Source organism: Cupressus sempervirens, chromosome 9 (assembly GCF_028749045.1).
Source record: "Cupressus sempervirens isolate cs-2001-9-10 chromosome 9, ASM2874904v1, whole genome shotgun sequence".
Taxonomy (NCBI): domain Eukaryota; kingdom Viridiplantae; phylum Streptophyta; class Pinopsida; order Cupressales; family Cupressaceae; genus Cupressus; species Cupressus sempervirens.
The window spans coordinates 470,481,776-470,508,995 of NC_143126.1; the positions used below are offsets into that span (position 1 = coordinate 470,481,776).

Here is a 27,220-nt window from a genome sequence, read left to right on the forward strand (position 1 = left end):
ATGAACAATACAAAAGAAATGCAACCTCTGAAAATGGAGAAAGAGAAAAAACCACATGGGAAAAACCCTCCCCCAAAAAGAGGTAAGAACCTAGCAAAGAACTGAAGAAGCCTCCAACTAGGGAAATGTTCCCTAAAATAGGAACAAGGAGTGATCATGAAGAGCATCACTGAAGCATGAAGAGGTTGCAAAATTTGCCAAACTACTGATCTAGAGAACCTCCATGGAAGAAGATGGCACAAACTAAGCATGTCTATATGGTAGATGATCCATCTCACCGAAATGCATAGGTAGCCAGCCACTACAATCGCCTTGTACATAGGATCAACCACTAAATACATAGTTCACACTAATGAACCATCAAACCATAGATGCATTAGAACAACAGCATAACCCCCCCTTAATACAGATAGGCTGTGATGACAAGCAACTAAGAAGGTGGGACAAAGTCTCCTGTAGACAAACCAAGAATGACGAGAGAGGAAGAGAGGTACAAAACACCCATAAAGACACGGTCAAACTGACTCTGTATGGGGCTAATTTCATGGAAGGGACACTCACTTGACAAAGGGAGAATGCCTAAAACAACAAACAACTATCCCTCCCATGGTGCTTTATGAAAATAGTGCATGTACAACTAACTCAAAACAATGTTCATGACCCTCGGAATGCAAGAGTGGCACTTTATCTCAGTGTGATACATAAAAGTGCTTCAATATAATAGCTACAATGATCAAAACTAAAAAAGAGCTGTAACAAAATAAAGTATAGCCTAAAACAAGAGAAACCATGCCAGGAAAACGATCCAAGGGCCTAAAATACTCAAGATATCCACCATATAGCAAAAGACCAAAACTATGATAGAAAGAGCATGAGAAAAAATTCAAAAAAAGGAACACATTTTTGAAAAGGTGATAGAACCAGCTTTCCAAAAATATAATTTTTTCAAAAAATTGACATGGGATGCAAAAGATATGCTTGCCGAAGTCAAAAATAGAACTTTAGACTTTGACTAAAAACTAGGCAATAAAAATGAATTAAAACCTAAAAATACCTGCACCAATGTCTTCATCTTGGAACTAGCTTTTTGATGTTTCTTTCAGATTGGAAAAATACCTCCGTATGCTCAAGTTATGGCCAAAAAACTATAAGTAGGTCCAAAATGACCCTAGGAGAGGTGCAAGGAGGTGCTGATGCAAGGATGACGTCTTGTTGATGTCAGCATTTTATGAGAAAAAAATTGATGACCTCGTCAGCCATTACAACAAAAGAAATACCACGTGGCAGGTCCACATGGCAAAATGTTGGCGTGGGAATGTGCCATGTGGCAACCCTGCCACGTGTCTTACGCGGACTAGCTCCTCAGGAGCTGACTAGACCAAATGTCCACATAGGCTGCTAATAGATAGTGGAGTGGCACAAACAGTGAAGGAAACCTGCGGCGACGAAGTTAGTGGCGGAGACCTACGGTGGAGAAGTTAGTGGCGGCAGAGTCATCGTTTGTGGAGCAGAGGAAACCAGGAGGCACCACCTACAGAGCACTGCGGAGGAGGAAGGATGAAGCACAGTGGTGGGTGGGAAGCCCTACGGTGGCTATGGTGGTGTGCCTGCAAATTATTTTTTAAAAAATATTTAATGCGCAGATCGTCCGTACAGTCGTACGGCATGGCCTGCAAGTAAAAAAATTTGCTTCCTAGAGCTCTATCTCCAGATTTGACAAGTTTTATATGAATACTGACTACAAATGGCCTTCTGGATCAAATGGTGATATCCGTTTGGGCTGAAAGTGCTCCAAAAAATTGTTGATCCCCTAATTTGAAGAAAAAATGCACTAACAAACTAGGGTTTGTGACTCCAAATCACGGCTTCAAAAATCTTCAACCAAGCAATAGTAGGAAGGCTCTGATACCATGTTGGAGTTGATGACAGCCAACTCCGAAGATGCCCAAGATCACCTACATACGAGAACCTACCAAAGAGAAGCCAAGGAGAGGAAGATCATGGAGCAACGGAAAAACCATAAACGGACATGAGAGACAAATATGCAAACACAAGAAGAAATGTATTTACAATATGCACAATGCCTTATGAAAATACAATGAGAGAACCCGCTTATAAAGAGCTCATGGAAGCTTGTAGAACAAGTTGGAAGGTAGTAGAAGATAAGCTTGACAACTTAGCACACATCCACAAAAGGTGGAATATGCTAGAAGGGAACAAACTCCTGTGTTGTCAACAACTAACCATTACATGCATTAAATACTAAATATTAAATAAATGCATTTACCTAAATAAGCTTAAGTAATAGAATAAATAATTAATAATTAATTATTTACTCTAACAGAAGCATCATCCCTAACTTTGCCGAAACCTTTTCCATACCATGGAAGAATGAAGGAAGCACAAGTTTCGAAAGCACCCTCCATTCATCTATATGTAGTGTCAAGAAGTAGCTTGCAATGGGGGCCGGGGACCCAAAGTTGTCATGGGGGTAATGTATTGTAAGTTGTTTAATAAGTGAAAATATTACACTAAGTGGGGATTAAAATGAACCTAATAAGAGTCTTTGTATGCCTCGAGTGCAGGTACAAACAAGGATGGGACTAGACAGAATACTTGGTAGTGACCTTGCATTTTGTAGTATGCTTGTCAGTATGAAACGATATTAGTGGCCATAGTGGGATCACTAGAGACCCGAGAGTCTTAAGGGACTACTCAAGTAACTCTAAGTGTGATTCATGTGATGACACTTTCCCAGTTACATAGTAGGTTTCCTATGTGTCTATGTGCCTCTAGGTCTAGATGTCAATCTATTTTGGAACCTTTGAGTTAGTAAAATTTTAGGATTTCTTGGACTTAGAGATTACTTGAGTTATGTGGTTTGATATCCCTTTTGGGACTTGAAACTATCTCCTCAACACAGTGGGAGTGGGCCATTTAGGTTCCACACGGTCAGGTGGTACTACTTTCTACTCTTACCCTTGAGATCCATCTATAGTCACTATGGTTGGAGCTTCTTGGGATGCTTATTTATCATGTTTAGATGATGTTATTTACTAACGTGTTTCCTTATATTGATGATTAATATGTGATAGATGATGTTATCTACTTTGTAGGATCATCTTATGCTTTATTCTAGCATGTTAAAGATTTCTCTATGCATATGTTGTAGCATGCTTTAGTAGTGATGTCCCTATTATGATAGTATAGATGATCTGATCAGTGGCTTGGGATGTTACGTGCAGGGGATGGCTAGGGCCCATGATGGTCTTATGATTCTATTGATGGTTGGGACGAACCACACACTTAGTTAGTTGTGTTTTATGATGGATAGTTGTATGGATGTATAATGTATGTTAATAGTTTATTTTATTTTATTGTAATTTGTATCATGGATTTGAGGAGGATGATGTATTTCTATTTCTACATATGTATATTCTTTTATCTTTTCATATCCTATGACATGTACAATGGATGATTGAGCATTCTGAATTTCATTTGCCAAGAGGCATTAGTAACAAGTGTATATTATGGACTTTGAACTTTCTAGTTATTCTTTCATGTGGATGTGGTAGTTGTTAGACTTAGTATTAATTAAATTTAAATGTGACTCAATGTCTTGGGATCTTTAAGGAATGTAACCAGTTATGTATGCTTATAGTCGATTGTATGTTATTGTTTCCACTACTATGTGTTTGATGTGTATGATTATCTTTCTTTTTTAAAAAAAAAAAAAATATATATATATATATATATATATATATATATATATATATATATAGCAAATTTAGTAAAACTTTAGGTTATTTCTTTTGGATCCCTTGGTAGGGTGTTACATGTAGTTTTAGAGCCTGAGTTTCTACATTGGGAGCTCTGGGCGTATTGGAACACCACTAATTGTTAACTAGTTGAATAAGAATGAAAATTTTAAATTGTTTTGTACATGGGTATGTGCACGATCATGGTCAACCAAACTATGCTCTTAAGTGGCAATAAAAAATCAAAAAATTAGGGTTATGTCAACTTGACATGCAATTTTCTACTTGTTGTTAACTTTATACCAAAAATTTGAGAGAAAAGAATCTCTAGCAAATTGAATCTAGTTTCTAAATTACTAGGACTTATCTCAAAAAAAAAATTGATTGGTCAAAATTTTGAATTTTAATGCAATATTACAAAAAAATTAGAGCAAATATAAGAAGTATATGTATGTGTGACCATCTTAATCAAAATCAATTGATAATATTTTTTAATAATATTCTAGATATAAGTAGTAGACTCATGCTTAGATGTGACACATGTTTTTGGGTATTTTTATTCAAATTGAATAATTAATAAATAATTTTTGACTTTAGTATTTTTGGAATTAAAAAACTCTCATATCTAACCACCTTATCTAATTCAAAACTCTGGAAAATTCAATTTTTCATTTTTTTTTCCTTATAGTAGAAAAAACATAGAATGTGATGCATCATTTGGATTCAAAAAATCTTGCACAAATTGAAAGTTATAGTTATTTTTCAAGTAGTGTGTCATTCAACACTTTATACGTAACTCCATTAGAAAATAAGTAATAATTACTTCCTAAACTCATAATTTGACAAACCTTACATTTATGGAAAGATAAGAATATTCTTAAGAAACCCTTTTCATTTCATCAAATTTTGGTGAGAAAAAATTTGTTAGCTACATGTTTGAAGTAAAAATCACATAAAAACAGGACAAAAGCACATTTTAAAGATTTTTTTTAAGTTGACCATATAGGTTTCATATCAAAAAATATAGTAGACCTTATAAAGACATTATATTTTTTCATTTAGTGTCAAGGTGGGTGGGAAAACAATTGGAATATATTTTGAAATGGTTTGAGATATTTCATAACTATAGATTTTTCAGATTGCCACTTTGTGGCACACCATGATTATGCACATACCCACATCCTTTTCAAACTAAAACTTGAACTAGTTGAACTCAAACAAAACTTAAACTTTTAGTTGTATATTTTTCATACTTCAAGACTTAGACTACAAAACTGAAATTATGCTCAAACCTAAATATAGGAAAAATTGGAAATGGAAACTTATTTTTTTTGCAAAACATGTATCATTTATCTATGCTTTAAGGTAGTATGCCTTTGAATGTCTTTGCGAGCATTATGTTGTTCTTGTTTATAGTGTTTAGGCGATCTACTTCAGTATTTGTTAAAAGAATGAATGTTGGATCAATATGGTTTTTGGTTTACTAATAAATGAGAATCATACTTCTCTAAGTCATAGAAAGTAGTATGTTTTATGGTTATTATAGCACCTGGTTATCTCAAATATTATTTTTGTGGTATTCCTTGTATAGTCATATCCTCCTACAAGGGGGAAAGTGTTCAATGGGACTTGCTCAAGTGAGTTCTTTACTTTTATCATTCTTGTAGGCTTCCAATAGTAAGCCTAAGTCTAGGGGGGGTGGATGTAATGCCTGCCCCTAGATCGCATTTCTATTATCATTGTCGAACACTTTTAGGCTAGTTTTATACTTGATGTCTAATAGTATTGTTCTGAGTTTATCATATATTGTTTTACATTTAGTATATTATATGATGAGATTACATGGTACTCTATATTTCATGTATGCATGATGATTATTTAGTGATTTTAGTTATTGTTGATGATTAGTTAAATGGATTATTATATGTTTTCTTATGGATACTTACTGCATACTATGTATGTGTATGATGTGTGTGTGTTTGTTATCTTTATGTATGGAATTTCTAATGTGGTTAAGGAAGGAAGTCATAGTCACTTGCTAGTCAGGATCTACACGATGCACCACTTCCTACCATTGCCTATTTAGTTTAGAATATTGTATTTGTACATGTGTGGATTTTATGCGGGTTGTAGGTACTAAGTATCGATTCACTTGAATTGCCAGGATACGCATACCCTATTGCATTATCTCAATGGTAAGAGAGGGAAGATAAATTCTTGAGTCCAAATCCTAAACCTTTAAGCCATTTTCCCTAATTGAAAATCAGGACAAGTATCTAAGTCAAGTACCCTTTGAATGCATTGAATAATGTTAATTCATGATTATAACCCTTTATTTTGATTTTGTATGTGTTTTTCTATGATGGGTTTTCGTATTTTACTTTATGAGTCTTTGGTATATTTTCTATTAATTAAGTCTAATTAAAAGATTAAATTAATGATTTAATTTAATGGAAAATTATTATGATATTTTAATATTTAATTAATTCAAAAATTAATTAAACAAAAAGGATTAAACTTGAAGGGTAAAAGTTATAAGAATAATTTTAGAACATGATAATATTAATTTAATTTAATAATAATATATTTAGAGTTTATTTTTGAATTAATGCTAAATATTATTATTATTTAAATTAATAAATATTTTATCAACCAAGTTTCAAAAACAAATTAAGAAGAGTGAAAAGAAATTAATTTATTAAAAGTTGCTAAGTTTGCATGATGCATGCACGAGATTAAAACATAAGAAATTGATTAAAAGATAAAACAAGTGAGTTTAATAAAGATATTCTAATTGCACAAAGGGAGCATGAGTTGAAAGCTAATCAATTAATTAAATAGAAGTCAAGTGGAAAATTAAATAAAGTTATTTAATAATTCATTTGACTTGCATGAAAAGGAGAAAAAGAAAGATTAATAAAAGTTAATATAGAGTTGAAGTCTTGTGAGCAAGGAATCCTCTGGGGTGAATGCACAATTGGGGCCCTAATTTGAGGAGAGAACTCCTTATCACCAATTGCAAGTTCATTTTTGAGGGACATGAATTTTGGAAGCAAATTTGGGAAGTGAATTTTGGAAGGGAATTTTTGGGAAAGTTTCAAAGAGAAGTTTTTGGATAAAGCGAATTCTCTCACAATCTTCGGATTGTTGCGTATTAGCATTAGGTTCAGGTATGGTCTTGTGTTTTGACCACTAAATGAGTTATATAATTCAATGTACCCTGTCTAATTTGTAGTTGTAGAAATTTGTTTCCTCAAATTTTGTTGTATGAACCTTTCCACCCTTTGTTCTGAATTTTTTGCTATTCACGCCCATCTATAGATCTGGATTGAATAACTATTTAGAAAAACTTGTCCATTAATTTTGCAAGTTAGATATTAAAACCGGGGAGGGTTTGAGTTTTTTTTTTAAAGAAAATTTTAATTTTGAATTTTGAATGGTTAATTGAATTTTTCGTATTAGGCTAGGGTTGCCAATGTTTAAAAATAATAATAATATAAAAAAATACAAGGGGCTATTGTTTTATAGAATTTATATTAAAAAAATTTAAACAATGTAAAAAGGAGAGGGTTATTCTCTTCTTTAATAATTTATTATTTTATAATTTGTTTTGTAAAATAAAATTTAATTGGGAAAAGTAATTCTTTCGAAAAAGGAATGCTTTAAAAAAATATATAATATTATAATGGGGAGGGTGGGACATGCCCACACCCCCCCTCTCTTGAACGCACCAGCAGTCGATTGTTGTGCAGGTACTTGTGGTAGTAGAGGCTGCGTGACCTACCTAACTAGCCACATAGGCTTTAAACATGAAGACCATTGTTTTTAAATTTTATTATTATTTTGTAAAACAATAAAATTTATATGTTATTCAAATTTTAAATAATACATTTTATACATATAAATATAATTTATTATATATTTTTGTAAATTATTAAATTTTAATAAATTTAATAAAGGTTTTGTTAATTTCAATGTTAATTTATTAATATATTTTTAATTAAATTAAATTGTTATCATAATTTTTATAATGTCATTAATATAATAATAGTCATTCTATTAGTAATTTAATAATAAGTTATTAATGATAATTAATTAAAACTTTTAATTGATTATTATTAAAATACTTTTGGGGGAAACAAATTGATCATTGAAAATTTAATATTATTTAATTAGAGTACTTAATTAAATTATTACTAAAAAAAGTTAGAATCATAAATTGGGAATCAATATGAATCTTTTATATAATTATTAATTAATTAAATTAAATGTAATTTAATTAGGACTAATTAGTAATGGAAGTTGTGTAATTAACTTTTAAATTTATTTAATTAGTATTATACTGATTTTTAATGAAATCGTAGATTATTTTATTTAAAAGTCAACAAGTATTATTTAATATCTTAAATAAATAAATTATTCTTGGAATATTTTAGGAAATTGGCTTAAAATCGCAATAGGTGTAATTGCATAATTACTTAAATATAAGAATGGATTAATTTGTAGGGGAAACTCAAAATTTCCTTTACCTAGAACATTTTGAAACAAAACTAAAACCCTACATTTAACCTAACCATGTGATTTAAATCATACCAAAACTTTGATACCTACACTCTGTTATCTATGTATTGTCTATGCTTTGGGGCTTTTTGAGTTGATTAGATGTTGACTAGTTTAGGTTGTTACTAGAGGCTCTAGGGTTGTGTGATTGTGATGTTATGATGTTTTGATCTCATTATTTTTAAAAGCCCAACCATGGTAATGTGATGGCATGCTCTATGATGTGTGTGGATTATTGGTTGTTATTGTTTTCCAGTTTCCTTGTGTGAATTTGAGGTTTATGTTTATGAGATACCCGACTTAACCATTTTTGAGTCATCGATTAGTTACATTTGATTTTCTTTCCAGACACTTTGAGACGACTAAGGAGTTTTGAATGATTTTTCTTGATGATGTCATGTTGTGACATGTTTGACTTGACCATTTTGGAGTCTTCAATTAGTATTATTTTGGGATACTTTTTGGTTGCTTGTTGAGAACCGATGGATATTGTGATTTATCATTTATGCTTTCTAGTTGCTCATAGAGAACTGATGTGAATATTGCAGATTATCTTTTGATGTTTTTCAGTCACTTGTATAGGGCCTACGCGATTTTTTTTTATATGATTATTGTTTTGTGCTTGTATTGAGCCTAGGATAGGTTATCTATATGTAGTGTCGAGAAGTGGCTTACAATGGGGGCCAGATACCATAAGTGGTCCTGGGGGTAACCCATTGTAAGTTGTTTAAAATGTGAAAACATTACACTAAATGGGGATTAAAATGAATCTAATAAGAATCTTTGTATGTTCTTGCCCATGTGTCGAGTGCTAGTACAAACTAGGATGGGAGTAGAGAGAATGCTTGGTTATGACCTTGCGTTCTGTAGTATGCCTTGTCAATATGAGATGATACTAGTGGCTCTAGTAGGATCACTAGGGAACTAGGAGTCCTAAGGGACTACTCAGGTAACTCCAAGAGTGATTCATGCGATGAAACTTTGCCGCTTACATAGTAGGTTTCCTACATATCTGTGTGCCTCTGGGTCAAGATTTCAATCTATGTTGGAACCCTTGAGTTAGTATACTTTTAGTATTTCCTGGACTTAGATAGTACTTGTGTTATGTGGTTTGATATCCTATTTGGGACTTGAGACTATATCCTTAGTGCAGTGGGAGTGGGCCTTTTAGGTTTCACGCGGTTGGGTGGTAGTGCTTTTTACTCTTACCATTGAGAACCGTCTATAGTCACTGTGGCTGGAGCTGCCTGGGATGCTTTGTTATTATGTTTAGATGATGATTTTTAATGAGACATTTCATTATATTGATGATGCAATGCGATAGATGATGTTGTCTACTTTGTAGAATCATTTTATGCTTTATTCTAGCATGTTAGATTTATTTATGCATATGTTGTAGCATGTTTTAGTACAGATGTCCATATTATGATAGTACCAATGATCTAATTGGTGGCTTGGGATGTTACACGTGGAGAATGGCTAGGGCCCATGATTGTCTTATGATGTTATTGATGGTTGGGAGGAACTGCAAACTTAGTTAGTTGTGTTTTATGATGGATAGTTGTATGGATGTATCATGTATGTTATTAGTTTTATTTATTTTATTGTACTTTATATCATGGATCTGAGGAGGATGATTTATTTCTATTTCTACATATGTATATTCTTTTAGCCTTTCATACCCTGTGACATGTATAGTGTATGATTGAGCATTTTGAATTTCATTTGCCAAGAGGCATTCGAAACAAATGCATATTATGGACTATGGACTTTCTAGTTATTCTTTAATGTGGATGTGGTATTCGTTACACTTCGTATTAATTAAAATTAAATGTGACTCAACAACTTGGGATCCTTAAGGAATATAACCTGGTATGTATGTTTATAGTTGATTGTATGTTATTGCTTCTGCTACTATGTGTTTAATGCGTACAATTATCTTTCTTGTTTTAAAAAAAAAATGTTTAGCGAATTTAGTAAAACTTTAGGTTAATTCTTTTGGATCCCTTGGCAGGGTGTTACATCTAGTATCAGAGCCCGAGTTTCTATTGGGAGCTCTGGGTATATTGGAATACCACTAGTTGTTAACTAGTTGAACAAGAACAAAAACTTTAAATTGTTATGTACATCTTTTTCAAACTAAAACTTGAACTAGTTGAACTCAAATAGAACTTAAACTTTTAGTTGTATATTTTCATACTTCAACACTTAGACTTCAAAATTAAAATTATAATGAAACCTAAATATAGGAAAAACTAAAAATGGAAACTTAATCTATTTGCAAAACATGTATTTTTTATCTATGCTTTAAGGTACTATGCCTTTGAATGTCTTTGAAAGCATTATATTGTTCTTGTTTAGAGTGTTTAGTAGGTCTATTTCAGTATTTTTTAAAATAATGAATGTTGGATCAATATGGTTTTCAGTTCACTAATAAACTAGAATCATACTTCTCTAAGTGACAGAAAGTAGTATGTTTTATGGTTCTTATAGCTCCTGGCTATCTTGGATATTATTGTTCTTGTATTCCCAGTATAATCATATCATCCTACATGGGGGAAATGGTACAATGGGACCCACTCAACTGAGTTCTTTACTTTTACCATTATTGTAGGCTTCTAGGAGTAAGCCAAAGTCTCGGCGGGGGGGGATATAATGCCTGCCTCTAGTTCACATTCTTGTTATCATTGCCAAACTATTTTAGGCCAGTATTATACTTGATGTCTAATAGTATTGTTTTGTTTTTATCATATATTGTTTTACATTTAGTATATTATATGGTGAGATTACTTGGTACTCTATATTTCATGTATGCATGATGATTATTTAGTGATTTTAGTTATTTATGATGATTAGTTAGATGGATTATTATGTGTTTTCTAATAGATACTTACCCCATATGACATGTGTATGGTGTACGTGTTTGTTTTCTTTATGTATGACATTTTTGATGTGGTTAAGGAAGGGAGTTGTAGTCACTTGCTAGTGAGGATCTACATGATGCACCACTTCTTGCCATTGCCTGTTTAGTTTAGAATATTGTGTTTGTACATGTGTGGATTTTATGTAGGTTGTAGCTACTAGGTATTGACTACTTTGAATTGCCAAGATGAGCGCACCCTATCATATTATCTCAATGGTAAGAGAGGGGAGATGAATTCTTGAGTCCAAATCCTAAACCTTTAAGCCATTTGTCCTAATTGAAAATTAGGTTAAATATCTGAGTCAAGGACCCTCTAAATGTGTTGAATGACATTAATTTGTGATTATAACCCTTTAGTTTGATTTTGTATGCATTTTTCTATGATGGGTTTTCATATTTTACTTTATGAGTCTTTGGTGTATTTTATATTAATTAAGTCTAATTTAAAGATTAAATTAAGCATTTAATTTAATGGAAAATTATTACAATATTTTAATATTTAATTATAATTTAATTAATTGAGAAATTAATTAAACAAAAAGAATTAAATTTGAAGGGTAAAAATTATAAGAATAATTTTAGAAGTTGATAATATTAATTTAATTTAATAATAATATATATTTAGAGTTCATTTTTGAATTAATGCTAAATATTATTATTATTTAAATTAATAAATATTTTATAAATTAAGTTTAAAAAATAAATTAAAAAGAGTGAAAAGAAATTAATTTATTAAAAGTTGTTAAGTTCGCATGATGCGTGCATGAGATTAAAATATAAGAAATTGATTAAAAGATAAAACAAGTGAGTTTAATAAAGATATTCTAATTGCATAAAGGGTGCATGAGTTGAAAGTTAATAAATTAATTAAATAGAAGTCAAGTGGAAAATTAAATAAATTTATTTGATAATTCATTTGACGTGTATGAAAAAGATAAAAAAGAAAGATTAATAAAAGTTAATATAGAGTTCAAGTTTTGTGAGCAAGGATTCCTCTAGGGTGAACATACAATTGGTGCCCTAATTTGAGGAGAGAACTCCTTATCACCAATTATGGATTCATTTTCGAGGGTGCCAGGTAAACTTTTTAACATGACCGATAGCGCTGGCGCGACATGCCCATCAGTACAATGGGGACGGGGGAGACTAGAACCCATGACCAACCCCCTGCAATAGGAAAGATTTAGCCAGCCGAGCCAGGGCCCCCGCCCATTCTATTAGTAATTTAATAATAAGTTATTAATGATAATTAATTAAAAGTTTTGGTTAATTATTATTAAAATACTTTTGGGGGAAACAAATTGATCATTGAAAATTTAATATTATTTAATTAGAGTACTTAATTAAATTATTATTAAAATAAATTAGAATCGCAAATTGGGAATCAATATGAATGTTTTAGATAATTATTAATTTTTTTTTTTAAATGTAATTTTATTAGGATTAATTATAAATGGAAGTTGTGTAATTTAGTTTTAAATTTATTTAGTTAGTATGATACTAAATTTTAATAAAATTGTAGATTATTTTATTTAAAAATCAACAAGTATTATTTAATATCTTAAATAAATAAATTATTCTTGGAATATTTTAGGAAATTCGCTTAAAATCACAATAGGGGTAATTGCATAATTACTTAAATATAAGAATGGATTAATTTGTAGGGGAAACTCAAAATTTCCTTTACGTTGAATACTTTGAAACAAAAATTGAAACCATACATTTAACCTAACCATGTGATTTAAATCATACCAAAAGTTTGATACCTACACTCTGTTATCTATGTACTATCCATGCTTTGTGGTTTTTTGTGTTGATTAGATGTTGACTAGTTTAGGTTGTTCCAAGAGACTCAGGGGTTGTGTTGTTGTGATGTTATGATGTTTTGATCTCGATCTTTTTAAAACCCAATCGATGGTAATGTGATGGCATGCTCTATGATGTGTGTGGATAATTGATTGTTATTGCTTTCCAATTTTCTTGTGTAAAGATGAGGTGTATGTTTATGAGATACCTAACTTAACCATTTTTTAGTCATCGATTAGTTATATTTGATATTCTTTCCACTCGCTTGGAGAGGATTGAGGTGTTTTGAAATATTTGTTCTTAATGATATCATGTTGTGACATGTTTGACTTGACCATTTTGGAGTCTTCAATTAGTATTATTTTGGGATACTTTCTAGTCACTCGTTGAGAACCGATGGATATTGTTATTTATCATTTGATGCTTTCTAGTTTCTCATGGAGAACTAATGTGAATATTGAAGATAATCTTTTAATGTTTTCCAGTCGCTTGTATAGGGCTGAGGTGATTTTTTTTTTTTATGATTATTGATTTGTGCTTTTATTGACCCTAGGGTAGGTTATCTATATGTAGTGTTGGGAAGTGGCTTGTAATGGGGCCTGAGGACCCTAAGTGGTCCCGGGGGTAACCCATTATAGGTTGTTTAATAAGTAAAAAATTTACACTAAATGGGGATTAAAATGAACCTAATAAGATTCTTTGTATGTTCTCACCCATGCCCCAAGTGCTAGTAAAGACTAGGATGGGATTAGAGAGAATGCTTAGCTGTGACCTTGCATTTTGTAGTATGCCTTGTAAGTAGGACAGGATACTAGTGGCCACAGTGGGATCACTAGGGACCTAGGAGTCCTAAGGGACTGCTTGGCTAACTCTGAGCATGATTCATGTGATGACACTTGCCCACTTACATAGTAGGTTTCCTACATGTCTGTGTGCCTCTGGATCTAGATGTCAATCTATATTGGAACCCTTGAGTTAGTATACTATTAGGATTTCCTAGACATAGAGAGTACTTGTGTTATGTGGTTTGATATCCTATTTGGGACTTGAGACTATCTCCCCAGTGTGGTGGGAGTGGGCCATTTAGGTTCCACGTGGTTGGGTGGTAGTGGTTTTTACTCTTACCATTGACATTCATCCATAGTTACCATTGTTGGAGCTTCTTGGGATGCTTCCTAATCATGTTTAGATGATGTTATTTACTGATGCATTTCATTATATTGATGATTAGTGTGTACTAGATGATGCTATCTAATTTGTAGGATCATCTTATGCTTTATTCTAGCATGTTAGATTTCTTTATGCGTATGTTGTAGCATGTTTAGTAGTGCTATCCATGTTGCGATAGTACCGATGATCTGATTGGTGGCTTGGTATGTTATGCATGGGTGATGGCTAAGGTCCAAAATGGTCTTATGATGCTATTGATGGTTGGGAGGAACCACACACTTAGTTGTGTTTTATGATGGATAGTTGTATGGATGTATCATGTATGTTATTAGTTTTATTATTTTACTGTACTTTGTATTATGGATTCGAGGAAGATGATGTATTTCTATTTCTACATATGTATGTTCATATAGCCTTTCATACCCTGTGACATGTATAGTGGATGATTGAGCATTCCGAATTTCATTTGCTAAGAGGCATTAGGAAAAAATGTATATTATGGACTTTGGAATTTCTAGATATTCTTTCATGTGGATGTGGTAGTTGTTAGACTTAGTATTGATTAAATTTAAATGTGACTTAATATCTTGGGATCCTTAAGGAATGTAACCTGTTGTGTATGCTTATAATTGATTTTATGTTATTGCTTCCGCTATTATGTGTTTGATGTGTATGATTATCTTCCTTGTTTAAAAAAAATATGTTTAGCAAATTTAGTAAAACTTTAGATTAATTCTTTTGGATCCCTTCACAAGGCATTACATTTGGTATCAAAGCCCAAGTTTCTACATTGGGAGCTCTAGGTATATTGGAATTCCACAAGTTGTTAACTAGGAAAACAATAATAAAAACTTTAAACTATTATGTACATATTTTTCAAACTAAAACTTGAACTAGTTGAACTCAAATAGAACTTAAACTTTTAGATGTATATTTTTTGTACTTCAACACTTAGACTTCAAAACTGAAATTATACTTAAACCTAAATATAGACAAAACTAAAAATGGAAACTTATTCTATTTGCAAAACATGTATCTTTTATCTATGGTTTAATGTAGTATGCCTTTGAATGTCTTTACTTGTTCTTGTTTAGAGTGTTTATGGGATCTATTTTAGTATTTGTTAAAAGAATGAAAGTTGGATCGATATGGTTTGTGGTTTACTAATAAACTAGAATCATATTGCTCTAAGTGATAGAAAGTAATATGTTTTATGGTTATTATAGCACCTGGTTATCTTAGATATTATTGTTTCGGTATTCCCAATACAGTCATATCCTCCTACAAGGGGGGAAATGGTTCAATGGGACATGCTCGAGTGAGTTCTTTATTTTTACCATTCTTGTAGGCTTCCAAGAGTAAGCCTAAGTTTGGGGGGGTGGATGTAATGTCTGCCCCTAGTTTGTACTCATGTTATCATTGCCGAACTCTTTTAGGCTAGTTTTATACTTGATGTCTAGTAGTATTATTTCTAGTTTATCATATATTGTTTTACATTCAGTTTATTATATGATGAGATTACTTGGTGCTCTATATTTCATGTATGCATGACGATTATTTAGTGATTTCAGATATTGATGATGATTAGTTAGATGGATTGTTATGTATTTTCTAATGGATACTTGCCCCATACTACATGTGTATGGTGTGTGTGTTTTTTTTCTTTATATATGGCATTTCTGATGTGGTTAAGGAAGGGAGTCGTAGTCCCCTACTAGTTAGGATCTACATGATGCACCACTTCCTGCCATTGCCTTTTTAGTTTAAAATATTATATTTGTACATGTGTGGATTCTATGCAAGTTGTAGGTACAACATATTGACTTCCCCGAATTGCTTGGATGAGTTTACCCTATCGCATTATCTCAATGGTTAGAGAGGGGAGATAAATTCTTGAGTCCAAATCCTAAACCTTTAAGCCATTTGTCCTAATTGAAAATTAGGACAAGTATCTAAGTCAAGTACCCTCTGAATGCATCAAATGACATTAATTCATGATTATAAACCTTTAGTTTGATTTTGTACAAATTTTTCTATGATGGGTTTTTCGTATTTTACTCTACGATTCTTTGGTGTGTTTTCTATTAATTAAGTCTAATTAAAAGATTAAAATAATGATTTTATTTAATGAAAAATTATTATGATATTTTAATATTTAAATATATTTAATTAATTGAGTTATTAATTAAACAAAAAAAATTAAATTTGAAAGGTAAAAGTTATAAGAATAATTTTAGATCATGATAATATTTATTTAATTTAATAAAATATATTTAGAGTTCATTTGTAAATTAATGCTAATTATTATTATTTAAATAAATAAATATTTTATTTATTTAGTTTCAAAAATAAATTTAAAAGAATGAAAATAAATTAATTTACTAAAAGTTGTTACCTTCACATGATGCGTGCATGAGATTAAAATATAAGAAATTGATTAAAAGATAAAAACAAGTGAGTTTAATAAAGATATTGTAATTTCATAAAGCACACATGAGTTGAAAGTTAATAAATTAATTAAACAGAAGTGAAGTGGAAAATTAAATAAAAGTTAATATAGAGTTCGAGTCTTGTGAGCAAGGAGTCCTTTGGGTTGAATGCACAAGTAGTCCCTGATTTGCGGAGAGAACTCCTTATCACCAATTGCAAGATCATTTTTGAGGGAGACGAATTTGGACGAGAATTTTGGAAGCAAAATTTGAAAGAAAATTTTGGAAGAGAATTTTTGAAAAAGTTTCAAAGAGAAGCTTTTGGATAGAAGTGAATTCTCTCACAATCTTTGTGTGGTTGCATATTAGCATTAGGTTCAGGTAGGGTGTTGTGTTTTGATCACTAAATGAATTATGTAATTCAATAAACTCTATCTACTTTGTGCTTGTAAAAATTTGTTTCCTCAAATTTCATTGTATGAACCTTTCCACCCTTTGTTCTGAATACGTTGCTATTCATGTCCATCTATAGATCCGGATTGAATAACTATTTAGAAAAAATCCTCAATTAATTTTGCAATTTAGATATTAAAATCGAGGAGGGTTTGAGTTTTTTTTAAAAGAAAATTTTAATTTAGAAATTTGAATAGTTAATTGAATTTCTCTTATTAGGCTAGGGGTACAAATGTTTTCTAATATATATATATATATATATATATATATATATATATATATATATATATATATATATATATATATATATAATATGAAGGGGCTATCATTTTATAGAATTTTTATAAAACATTTTTTAAACAATGTAAAAAGGAGAGGGCTATTCTCTTCTTTAACAATTTATTATTTGATAAAAACTTTTGTAAAATAAAATTTAATTGGAAAAAGTAATTCTTTTGAAAAAAGAATTTTTTAAAAAAATATATTAAAAGAATAATATTATAATGGGGAGGATGGGACATGCCCACACCCCACCTCTCTTGAAGGCATCGGCAGCCGGCTACTCTGCAAGTACCTACGATAGCAGGGGTAGCACAGCCTGCCTAAATTGTCACACAAGCTTAAAACATGAAGACCATCATTTTTAATTTTTTGAATTATTTTGTTAAAAAATAAAATTTATTTGTTATTAAACTTTTTAATAATAGTTTTAATAATTATAAATATAATAATAGTCATTCTATTAGTAATTTAATAATAAGTTATTAATGATAATTAATTTAAAGTTTTAATTAATTGTTATTAAAATACTTTTGGGGAAAAAAAATTGATCATTGAAAATTTAATATTATTTAATTAGAGTACTTAACTAAATTATTATTAAAATAAATTAGAATCACAAATTGGGAATCAATATGAATGTTTTATATAATTATTAATTAATTTAATTAGGATTAATTAGTAATGGAAGTTGTGTAGTTAAGTTTAAAATTTATTTAGTTAGTATGATACTGATTTTTAATGAAATTGTAGATTATTTAATTTAAAAATCAAAAAGTATTATTTAATATCTTAAATAAATAAATTATTCTTGGAATATTTTAGGAAGTTGACTTAAAATCACAACAGGGGTAATTATGTAATTACTTAAATATAATAATGGATTAATTTGTAGGGGAAACTTGAAATTTCCTTTACCTGGAATACTTTGAAATGAAAATTGAAACCCTACATTTAACCTAACCATGTTATTTAAATTATACCAAAACTTTAATACCTACACTCTGTTATCTATGTACTGTTTATGCTTTGCGAGTTTTAAGGTTGATTAGATGTTGACCAGTTTAGGTTGTTGCTAGAGGCTCAGGGATTGTGTGATTGTGATGTAATGATGTTTTGATCTCGATCTGTTTCAAAACCCAACCATGGTAATGCGATGAGATGCTCTATGATGTGTGTGGATTGTTCATTGTTATATCTTTCCAATTTCCTTGTGTGAAGCTGAGGTGTATGTTTATGAGATACTTGACTTAACCATTTTTGTGTTATTGACTAGTTATATTTTATTTTTATTCCAGTCACTTTGAGACAACTGAGGTGTTTTAAATGATTTTTTTGATGATGTCATGTTGTGACATGTTTGACTTGACCATTTTGGAGTCTTCAATCAGTATTATTTTGGGATACTTTTCGATTGCTCATTGAGAATTGATGGATATTGTGATTTTTCATTTGATGCTTTCCAGTTGCTCATGGAGAACTGATGTGAATATTGCGGATTATCTTTTGATGTTTTTCAATCGCTTGTATAGGACTAAGGTGATTTTTTTTATATGATTATTGATTTGTGCTTTTATTGAGCCTAAGGTAGGTTATCTATATGTAGTGTCAGGAAGTGGCTTACAATGGAGGTCGAGGAACCTAAGTGGTCCTAGGGGTAACCCATTGTTAGTTGTTTAAAAAGTGAAAGCATTACACTAAATGGGGATTGAAATGAACCTAATAAGATTCTTTGTATGTTCTCGCCCATTCCTCGAGTGCTAGTACAGACTAGGATGGGAGTAGAGAGAATGCTTGGTTGTGACATTGCATTCCATAGTATGCCTTGTTAGTACGAGAGTATACTAGTCACATAAGTGGGATCACTAGGTACCCATGAGTTCTAAGGGACTACTCGGGTAACTTCTAGCATGATTCATGTGATGACACTTTCGCACTTACATTGTAGGTTTCCTATGTGTCTGTGTGTCTCTAGGTCTAGATGTTGATCTATGTTGGAACCCTTGATCTAGTATACTTTTAAGATTTCCTAGACTTAGAGATTACTTGTGTTATGTGGTTTGATATCCTGTTTGGGACCTGACACTATCTCTTTAGTGCGGTGGGAGAGGGCCATTTAGGTTCCACATGGTCAGGCGGTAGTGCTTTTTACTCTTACCATTGAGATATGTCTGTAGTCACCATGGATGGAGCTTCTTGGGATACTTGTTTATCATGTTTAGATGATGTTATTTACTGATGCATTTACTTATATTGATGATTAGCATGTGATAGATGATGTTAGCTACTTTGTAGGATCATGTTATGCTTTATTCTAGCATGTTAGATTTCTTTATGCGTATGTTGTAGTATGTTTTAGTAGTGATGTCCCTATTATGATAGTACTAATGATTTTATAGGTGGCTTGGGATGTTATGCATGGGAGATAGATAGGGTCCACAATGGTCTTATGATGTTATTAATGGTAGGGAGGAACTGTGCACTTAGTTAGTTGTGTTTTATGATGGATAGTTGTATGGATGTATCATGTATGTTATTAGTTTCATTTATTTTATTGTACTTTGTATCATGGATCCAAGGAGGATGATGTATTTCTATTTCTACATATGTATATTATTTTGGCCTTTCATACCTTGTGACATTTATAGTGGATGGTTGAGCATTCTGAATTTCATTTTCCAAGAGGCATTTAGAACAAATGTATATTATGGACTTTGGACTTTCTAGTTATTCTTTCATGTGGATGTGGTAGTTTTTAGACTTAGTATTAATTAAATTTAAATTTGACTCAACATGTTGGGATCCTTAAGGAATGTAACATGTTATGTATGCTTATAGTTGATTGTATGTTATTGCTTTCGCTACTATGTTTGATGTGTATGATTGTCTTTCTTGTTTAAGAAAAATGTTTAGCAAATTTATTAAAACTTTAGGTTAATTCTTTTGGATCCCTTAGTGGGGTGTTACATGTTCAAACACACTATTTTCCATGCTTAATGCCCATTGACAACTACCATCGCTATCAATATGTAGACAATCACTAAAATATTCGGGGTTAAAATTATGATGACAATTTGTGATGGTGGTGTAATTTGTGGTGATGTTCATGTTTGTTGTTTTAAATTTTCCCCAACATTATCCCAATACCAACTTTAGAATTATAATTGTGATGTCACTGTGATTATAAAAAAAAAAAATTAACACAACATTAATCATTCCCATTTGATTGATTGTGGATAGTTTTAGGTGAAAGATTATGGAGAGCTCCAAATGAGGATTTTAGAGAAGTTACAAAGGAGTTTGAAGATCTATGATTGCCTAGCCATGCCCTTATGCTGCATTATTTTTCCCTTTCTCTAGATTTTTTTCTATGGTATTTTGCTTATATTGTGTTCTCCTCATTACTTAGTCTTTCTATTGTTTCATAATAACTTTCAATATCTTCCTCCTTATATGATATCTTAAACTTATGAAAATGGTTTTGTATTGTCCATGGTATCAAATGAGCTTGACTTTGTTGTAATGCTATTTGTAGTGGTCTATTATTCACCTTATTGTTTGAAAACTTTCACTACACTAATGTTGAGGTGTTCCCATATTACATTACATCTACCCATCCAGACTAACTTTTCCATCTAGATAACTTGGAGGGAGTGTACATATCTACCACTCATAAATAAAGAAACAATATAAATATGATGTGATGAGATGCACATAATCTCTAGTCAATCTATGGTCATTAGGTCTAGATCTACATTTGTGGTTCTGTGTCATGACCTTGTCATGTTTGTGCCATTGCCCCTATTGCATACATATTTTAGAATCCAAACAATAAGACAATAAAACTCACTCAACTTGTGCTAAGTGATTTACCTCAAGATCCTACCAAAAAATAATGTAGACCGGGAAAAATGGACAAAGTTTGCAAGAAATTTTACAAAAGCATATTATAAAAGATATTTTTAGAAAGAAAAAAGCCATAACCTAGTTAAATTGTTCTAGTTTTTTTACTAACTAGGTTTATTACAAATTCTTGTAGAACTTTCATCAAATTAGGTACAATAAACCAAAAAATTAGTTATTCCTAGCTAACAGGATCAAATATAGTTTTCCAAGGTGATAAATTGCATATGTAGATGCATCACTTGCATGCAAGGCATGAAACACATTCCCCAATTTATAAGGAATGATTGGATATAAAGGCTCCATAAAATATCCCAACAATAGAAGGAAAGGATGTAACCATGCATGTATTTGCATAGTCTTCCTATGAAGATCCCATGTATCTAGTATTTTTGTTATTTTGGGCATCATTATATGATCTAGAATGTTATGAAGTGTTGAGGTTGGTAGTAACTTCTCCCATGTCTCTAGAAAATGTAGTATAGGTTCAGTGTCCCTTGGCTTCCAGGAATATGTGGATGATTTGGTGGTTGGTCTTGTTGACAAAGAAACAATGGAGGGTTCCAATGCTAGGATTGAGCCACACAAAATTTAATAGACCATTAGGGATGATAAGACTATGTGGAATTATTTGAAGGAAGGAGGGCTAATTCAATTTATGGATTTTTCTAAAGGTCGTGATGAGAAGGTCTTTTGGCAATTTGTTGACTCCTAGAAGAAACATTGGGTGAATGTTAATGGGGTTTTGTTTGTAATTATAGAGGAGGTGATAAAGAGTTACATTGATATTTCTATAGATGGGAAAAATGGAGGAAGGAAGATAGAGTGTGTATGAGATGAGCTTGCAAAAATAATTCTATCTTGATGAAGCTTTGGTTTATTTCTAGGAAGGGTTTTCTCATGAAGATCTTTATAAACCCTAGGAAAAACTTCATAAATCCTGATGGATTTTCTAGGTTCTTCTTTGAACAATTCTAGAAGTCAGTTGGGTCAGAGGTGTGTGTGATAGTTAAAGAATTTTTTTGGGCCAATAAATTTCTTAACTCACTTATACCTTCATTATTTTGATTCCCAAAAAAGATGGTGCTAGAATGGTGGAGGCTTTTAAACTGATAAGTTTGTGTAACTGTATTTATAAGTTATTTTCTAAAGTCCTTATCTCTCAATTGATGTCTATTTTTCTTTCTATTATTTTGCCTCATTAGAATGGTTTCATTTTGGGCAACAAATATTTCATTCCATTATCAAATTCTGTGAGCTAATTCATTCTACTAATAGTTTGAATTCTCAAGGTTTTTTTCTCAAGTTGGATTTCTATAATGCTTATAAAAGAGTTGACTAGGACTTTATGTTCAATTTTTTGAAGAATTTTAGTTTTGGAAATAATTTTATTCAACTTGTTTCTCATTTAGTTGGGACTTCCTCATCTACAATCATTGTTAATGATTCCTCTTCTAATTTCTTCAAATATTCTAGAGAATTGAGACAAGGAGACCTCCTATCTGCCATTCCTTTTTTTATCATAGTGGAGACCCTAGGTAGATTAGTTAGTGCTCATATTTCCTAAGGGTCAATAGTTGGCCTAAGACCATATTTTGTTAACTTACCTACTCTCATGAGCAATTTATTGATGACATGATCATGATAGGGGAAGAAACATAAAAAGAAGCTAGAAGCTTTAAAGAATGCCTTTATTTGTACACAATAGTATTAGTCAGTTAATCAATTGGGAAAAAAAATCTATCTTTTTATTATCAATACTCCTATCCTTAGATAGGAAAGGATTGCTAGAATTCAAGAGTGTGAAGTTGTGAACTTTCTTGCCTCTTATTTGGGGCTACCTTTAGGGATGAGACCTTTAGAGGCCTTTTGGACTAGGTTACTTGACAGATTCAATGCAAATTTTGAAGGCTAGAAATGGTCCATGCTTAACAAAGTAGAGAAACTTCAACTTTTGGAGACAAATTTACCAAATTTACTAGTTTACACTCTTGGTCTATTCAAAATGTTAGCTAAATTCTTAGAAACAATATGAATATTATGTAATTTGTGAACTCTCAAATTTTGGTTCAAGGGCCCAACATCTGGAATGGTATCCAACAAGGAAAAAAGTTAATTAAATCTAGATCTAGATGGAAAGGGAGTGATCAAAACATGGTCTAGGGAGATGCAAAGGATGTTGGCACAAGAAAAAATGGGAAAATATCAAAATCCATTTTTTAGTATTTTCTATGTTCTAGTATTTTGTATTTTGAGAGGCCTCTGGGTATTATCGGACTTTGGAGAGGTCACAAAGGTACAATTCTATGTGTAAGACTTCAAAAACTAAATGTGGAAATTTAGAAGATCTTTACAAAAATTCTAATAGTTCATGATTTCAAGCTACTAGTAGAAATTTATGATTCCTACAAGTAGACGTGATTTTTAATATAGATTTTTGTAGTTTTTATAGTTGTTAGGATTCATTTTGTAAATAATTATCTTATGGACTCTTCATTTTCATTTCTAGGGGATAATGATGACCCTTGGGATCCATCATACTTGTATAAACTCTATTTTTGAATGGAATGGATCACTTTTTGCATTTTGAAACATCTATTATGACATTCTAATGGATTTTAATTAAATCCTAATAGCATAGGTTCTACACAGAGGTATTGTAATTTGAATTCTTAATTCAAATTAGTGGGAAATGGAAGGATGGTAGATTTTTCAAATGACAAGTTGATTTTTCAAGAACCAATTTATTCTTTGGTGAGTTTGGAACCTTTCAAGGAAAGATGTACTCTTTGGATTAGCTCTTAGGTTTTTATGTTATAGAAAAATGGAAAATGGGTGGATGTGACTATTCTTGTCCCTATATTTGCTTCCTTAATGATTAAAGTGACCACTATTGCTGTAGTTGTGAGTGAACCTAATCGGGTTATATGGGATGAAAATTCTAGTGGATCTTATTTTATGTCTTTGGAGATAACCTCTCTAAAAGTTTCCATCACACACCCTCTCTCCACAGTTTGGACCAAGGCATGGAACTTGTATCGGATACCAAAAATTAATAATTTCCTCTCGCTTGTGCTTGAAAACAAAATTCTCACTATTGAAAATCTGATGAAAAGAGGAATGTCTTTTTTGAAGGGGGCCTAAAGGATGGGAACAATATTTTCTTGTAGTGTCCTTATGCCTAGGAGACCTATATGTGTCTCTTCCAAAGCTAGAATCTCCATTAGATTATTCTATGTAAATTAGCTAAGCTTTGGACTATGTGGAGAGATTTTTTTTCCTAGTGAAGAAAATATTTTGGTTATTGTTAGCTCCCCATGTATTATGGAACCATTCGAAGAAAGAAACAATAGGATGTTCAGGGAAGCCTTTCGAAGACCAAAAGTATTGGCTTCTAGAATGTGGTGGAAAATTATCATAGCAGTTATAAAGGAAAGATGGATTTTGACAAGGGGATCATTGTAGATACTTTTTTGATCCCAAAATAAAATCCTCAAGAAAAAAGGGAGAATGTGAGATAGGATAGTCCCCCTAAAGGGTTGACCAAATTAAACTTTGATGGGGTAGCCAAGGGGAACCCAGAGGCAATTGGTTGTGGGGCAATTATTTGCAACAAAAATTATAATATGGTTAATGGAAAAGACAATCCTCTAGGGTGTCAAATTAACCACTTAGTGAAATCCATAGGTGTGCTCCATGGGTTAGGGCTAGTGGTTAAAATTAAAAATACTGGTTATGGATTGAAGGAGATTCTATGAATATACTTAAAATTTTGCCAAAAATGGTTAGACTTTGTGGGATGTTCATAACATTATGTAAGAGTATTTTTATATTGTGAATAATTTATAAAAAGTGATCATTAGCCATATGTATAGGGAATCAAACAATGTGGCATATATTATTTCCAACATAGTAGTTGCCAACTCGAAACCCATTATTTGTAATGAACATTTATATGGGTACAGAAATTTAAAAGTCAAGATTGATAATGATCAAGTATTTTTAAAGTTTCAGATTTTAAGAATCTTTTTATAAATGAAAAACATGCCTAGGGACGTGAATTGTAATGATGGTTTACTCATTTCAAGGTTATGCCTCAATTTTTAATATTTTCTCACATTTTGTGGATATTTTTCCTTTTATTCCATGAGTGGAGCATTGAAGAGAAGGGAGCCAAGGAACTATGATTTTTGGAAGAAAGAACCAAAAGTCTTCAAAGGTGTTCGAGTGACTTATAGGACAAGAATGAAGGATTCCAAGCTAGAGATTAAAGAGGCATTCATCAATGGTTGGGAAGCTAGTACAATCATTCTTCATGGGAATTGGGGCGGGGGGGTGGTTGGGGGTGGTTATGACTATTTGTTCCATTAAAATTTTGTGGAAACTTGTTCTCAAACCTTTTATCTTGTTTTTCACTTGTGATGGTAGGTATGATAAGGAACAACTTTATCATTTCATTTTGTTAAAATACTTCAAATATAAGATTAGGGTTTTCTTCGTATTTTGTCTATTGTGATCTCTTGTTCATAACATAAAGGTGTATAAGGAAAAACCAAATAAACTTATTCTTCATGAATGTCTAATTAGGTTAATTTTTTAATTCATAATGGACCACATAAATGAAACTCTCTCTTCATCTCTCCCTGTTAAAAAATTAAAAATTCCTAAGACTTCTAGCAATAGAAATGTAAAGGCTAGAGATTGATGGAAGAGTTAGGATGTGTGAGAATGGAATCAGTGAAAGGAATAAGAAGAGTGTGAACTACAAGGAAATGATGATAGAATCTAAAGGTGCTAGTGAAGAGAAGACCAAAACCCTAGAAATAGATGAGGATGTGGAAAGTGTATACCCTCGTGGGTCAATGGAAAACCTTTTCAGACCTTCAAGCACTTGTCCCTCCACCATCGTTGTTCACTTAGAGGATATGAAGGATACTTCACAAAGGAAGGAGGAGTTGGGAGGAAAAAATATTGATAATGATCTAGAAGAAGGGGAGGGAGGAAAAATATGGAGTTTGTTGAAGAGGAGGAGGATAATGACAAAGAGGCCTTGTGTTATAACTCTTTTGAGGAAAATGTGACTCATAAAGTATAGATTGAGCTAGTCAATTCTCTTCCCAATACGACCTCTGATGATTCCAAGGATAAGAATAAGGAAAAAAAATAGAGGCATTTTCATGTCACTAATACAAAGGCTATGGATGAGGTCCATATTAAATTTTTCATGGAAGATATGAAAGGAATTGAAATTCGACGTCCTCCCTGTGTGCTCCAAATGGTGAAACCTATTTTTATGCAAACTTTTAGAATGGAGCAATGGACCTTTACTTCCATTAAAATTATTAATGTCAACTACATAGCCCTAAATTAAAAAAATGAGGAAGTTGAGAGCAAGCTCAAATAGAAGGTAAGGAGTGGCGATGCAAGGAATGATGTGGAGGTTAAAATTCAAGGGTTGGTTGATAGAATTGGAATTTTGGAAAGAAGAACCTATATTATGGTTAAAAATTACCAAAAATTATTGGAGGCCTTGGTGGAAAGTATGAATAAACTTATTGGTAATGTGGACATGCATGTGGGCATCATCATGGTGTTGAACCTTGACGAGGCTAAGGGCATAGAGAAGGCTACAAATAGTAAAAGAAACAAATGTTCTATGAAGAAGATAAAGGCTATGATTCAAGAACATATCAAAGATGATGGAAAAGGGTTCATGGAGAAGATCAAGGAAAGGAAGGAGGATCTTGTAATGAAGCCAGCTTAATGTTGCATTGGTTCTTTTTTATTCTGGTTTTTAACCTTTTTTTTTGTTTTTAGCTTAGTTATGTTATTTGGTTTTTTTGTTGTTCATAGTTATTTTCATTGACTCTAGTGGGATGTTGGTTATATGAGGGTGTTAGTTTTCTATTCCAGCATAGTTTCTTCTATAAAACTTTATT

At 31.7% G+C, this 27,220-nt stretch overlaps 1 protein-coding gene across 1 annotated transcript in view; it reads left to right on the plus strand.

The window, feature by feature from the left end:
• Positions 1-1,243: 1,243 nt before the first annotated feature.
• The window catches only part of LOC149539354 (G-type lectin S-receptor-like serine/threonine-protein kinase At2g19130), an 89,530-nt gene continuing 63,553 nt past the window's right edge, over positions 1,244-27,220 (plus strand). Inside the window, exons 1-3 of the mRNA XM_089802552.1 lie at positions 1,244-1,384; positions 1,455-1,601; positions 1,644-1,676. Of these exons, the coding sequence (XP_089658678.1) occupies positions 1,244-1,384; positions 1,455-1,601; positions 1,644-1,676 (321 nt within the window). The remainder of the gene's footprint in view (positions 1,385-1,454; positions 1,602-1,643; positions 1,677-27,220) is intronic.